Source organism: Phanerochaete carnosa, assembly GCF_000300595.1.
Source record: "Phanerochaete carnosa HHB-10118-sp unplaced genomic scaffold PHACAscaffold_7, whole genome shotgun sequence".
Lineage (NCBI taxonomy): Eukaryota > Fungi > Basidiomycota > Agaricomycetes > Polyporales > Phanerochaetaceae > Phanerochaete > Phanerochaete carnosa.
Window position 1 is genome coordinate 2,958,684 of NW_006767634.1, and position 3,019 is coordinate 2,961,702.

Genomic DNA, 3,019 nt, shown 5'->3' on the forward strand with positions numbered 1-3,019 from the left:
CCACCGACACCTGGGTCTCCGTCGCGGGCCGCCCCGACGCCCTCGCCGCTTTCCGCGTGTCCCACCACCTCCTGCTCCCGCCGGCGACCACCGTCCAGGCGCGCCTCCTCCCCGCGGCCCACGCGCTCTACCACGCCCCCGCGCTCACCGACGCCAAGGCGCAGGTCATGCGCGACCTCGCCCGCGCGCCCGCGCGTTTCCCGGAGTATGCCGCGCTCCGGCACACGCTGCACTCGCCTGCGACAGGCGCCGCCGTAGAAGCCCCCACAGCGGCGGCAACGGCGGCGCGTACGCTCGCGGAAGACGTCGTCGACATGCCACTCTTTGCGCCTGTCCGTGTTGATCGCGTCGTCGCGGGCGTCCGGGAGGCCTGTGGTGCGGCGCGCCCTTGAATGTTGGGGCGTAGGACCGCCAGGGGATCGAGGCATGTTAAGGCCGATAAATCGCGCGCAGGAGGCAGCTCGAAGACTCTGAAAGCTCAAAACACATAAAATTTGGGATTCAGCACGGCGCAAATTGACAGAGGCCAAGTAACCAGGCTTACTGCGCCTCAAGTGATCATCGCACCAGACGTGTTGTGCCTGACATTCAAGAGTCCGGCAAGGTGAGTGTTACATGACAACACGGCGAAGGGCATATTGACCTCCAGTGGTGCGATGGAGCTGCATCAAGTCCTTAGTCAACATGATAAACGAGACGGTGCGAGAAGAGCTTTCGACCCAAGACGCGTCCTTTTCGAGCGCCAATTTGAGCGCGCCTCTTGCGTTCACGTTCGGAGTTCGTACTCGTGAGAATACTGAACCTTACTTTGATGTACTGGTTAAGCCGTGCTTTGAAACTCAGATAAATAGCTGTAAAGTAGCTCTTTGATTGGTGCCTAATCGTGAGAACGCGAAATAATGGTAACGCTCAATGTTCAACACCAACTTGTTGGCCCCTATCATCCACACCGCACCGGACAAGCTTGCGACATGCACCCCTGCTTGAATATCGATGAGATTTTCCAGAATATCTTAGAACACATCGAGGAAAGACTGACCTTTTACGCTTTAACCCTGGTGTGCCGCACGTTTCTGGAGCCAGCGAACAACAGGCTGTGGATGGATCTGCCCGGTCTGGGTCCCTTGGTAAAGTGCTTGCCAGACCACTTGATAGGCCCAAGCGAACTTGTTGACTTCATCTTGGTAAGCATCTCTGATCCCTCTATCGTGTAGCTTGATGCTTCACTAGTGAACTTCTACAGACTATCATCAAACCCCCGCTGCCAGCGGAATGGCATAGATTCCAGCACCACGCTCACCGTGTCAAGTCTCTTTATGTCGATTGCGAGGAATATAGCGGTTTTGCAGTAGATGGGGTCGCACTGGAGATGTTGGCACAGCACCATCCTGGTCCCGTCCTGCCGAACGTTGCACGTGTTGCCTGGCACAGCTGGGCCTTCGCGGAGTATGCCCCGCTTTTCATCCAAAATACGCTGATAACCCTCGAGTTTATTCCGACGATGCCCATAGACAACCTCTGTCTTGTTCTCAAACATGTGGAGATGAACGCACCCCATCTCAAGGTGCTGGAACTTTACGAAGAAGCACATGAGGCGCTGGAGGACCTCGACGTTGAATTCGCTCGCACGATAATTTCCCTAAAATATTTGACCAGACTTGACTTCGATCACGTCCCACTTCTGTTTGGCGCTTTCATACACCTATCGCGACTGCCACACCTCGCTTCCCTGTCAATGCTTCTCATCGAGAACAGCTACGACGCATGGTGCTCTTCTGCATGGGGAGGCTTTCCTGCATTGAAAACTCTTTCGCTCATGTCCACCGAAACCGTGAACGGCATTTCCTCCTCCACGTCGCTCCTACAGGCAATGCCTGGATCAAACCTTACCCGCCTTGACATCTTCGAGATGTCACCACCAACGCATATCGAGGATTTTGATCGCTTAATATTCACGATTGGTCACCATCAGCGACTACAGACGCTTTCGATCACATTCCACCACAACAGCGAATGGGACGGCCAGGTCATTGACGGAAGCGCTCTTGCGCCTCTGTACAAAATCTCGGGAATGATGGACTTCATGCTGGCAGGCGCGCCAATAACGTTCCGACCAGAGACTGTCCGCGATCTTACGGCCGCATGGAGGCACCTCCAGTGTTTCTCGCTCAGCTCACCGTCGCGTGGGCATCACCATCTTTGTATCGAAGATTTGGTGCTTTTCTCACGATGCTGCCGTTCGTTGGATAGCTTAACTGTTCAGGTACACTCCGTGTCCAACGACTGGGCGTGCGACGTCAAGTACATCAACCCTCTATCCAAGCTATCAAGTCTCCAGCTCTGCAAGTCCTGGATCTCTCCCCTCGCGGAAGACGAGGTCGCCGAGTATCTCGCAGGGATCTTCCCTCTAGCCAGCATCAAGCATACCTTCTGCCCGACGCTCTGGGAACGGCAACACAGGCCGATCGAAGTACAGGCGGGCGCAGTCATTGAGCGGATCAACTCCCTGAGGGAAGAGCTTGCTCCGAGTATTGCCAGGTTGGCTACAGCAACGAAGGTGCGGAAACTCGCGAAGAAGCATCGAGGCCGTTCTCGTGATGCTGATGCGCCATGAGGGCCGGCTGCTGGCTTGTCGTTTCAGGGTATGTGAGCAGTGTCCCGCCTCTATCTAGCTTTGTAGTCCATGCTAACGGCATATGCTAGGGCGCATCTGTAGTGACGACTCGGCGTGTGTCCGTCATCTACCCCGCTCGGGATGGAAGCGTCAGGCCTAGTTTGGGTGACAAAGCGAGGCGGCTGTTCCTTCGTCTCTAAACCTCAGTATTGCTGTTTCACGGAGTGCTTTAGTCTCAGTGTCGTACGTGTACCGTATCATTTCGCTTCAGCATTTCTGTGTTATGAGGGTAGGCCTTTTCTCCGGGCGTTAATTTGCGTACATCTTTGTGGCTGCTGCGAAGAGCCGTAGTCATGGGAATATTAAACTCGCACGAGATATAAATCTGGTTTTGAGGGTTGATAA

At 55.0% G+C, this 3,019-nt stretch overlaps 2 protein-coding genes across 2 annotated transcripts; both read left to right on the forward strand.

The window, feature by feature from the left end:
* Positions 1-134: 134 nt before the first annotated feature.
* PHACADRAFT_260368 (uncharacterized protein) lies at positions 135-878 on the forward strand. The gene has a single exon (XM_007398441.1). The coding sequence runs from the start codon at positions 168-170 to the stop codon at positions 390-392; it is 225 nt and encodes a 74-aa protein (XP_007398503.1). The 5' UTR covers positions 135-167; the 3' UTR covers positions 393-878.
* Positions 879-962: 84 nt separating this feature from the next.
* On the forward strand, positions 963-1,931 carry PHACADRAFT_260370 (uncharacterized protein; the record flags this gene model as incomplete). Its single annotated transcript, XM_007398442.1, has 2 exons — positions 963-1,184; positions 1,244-1,931. Coding segments are annotated over exons 1-2 (632 nt in total), but the record flags the coding sequence as incomplete, so codon positions are not given.
* Positions 1,932-3,019: the final 1,088 nt, after the last annotated feature.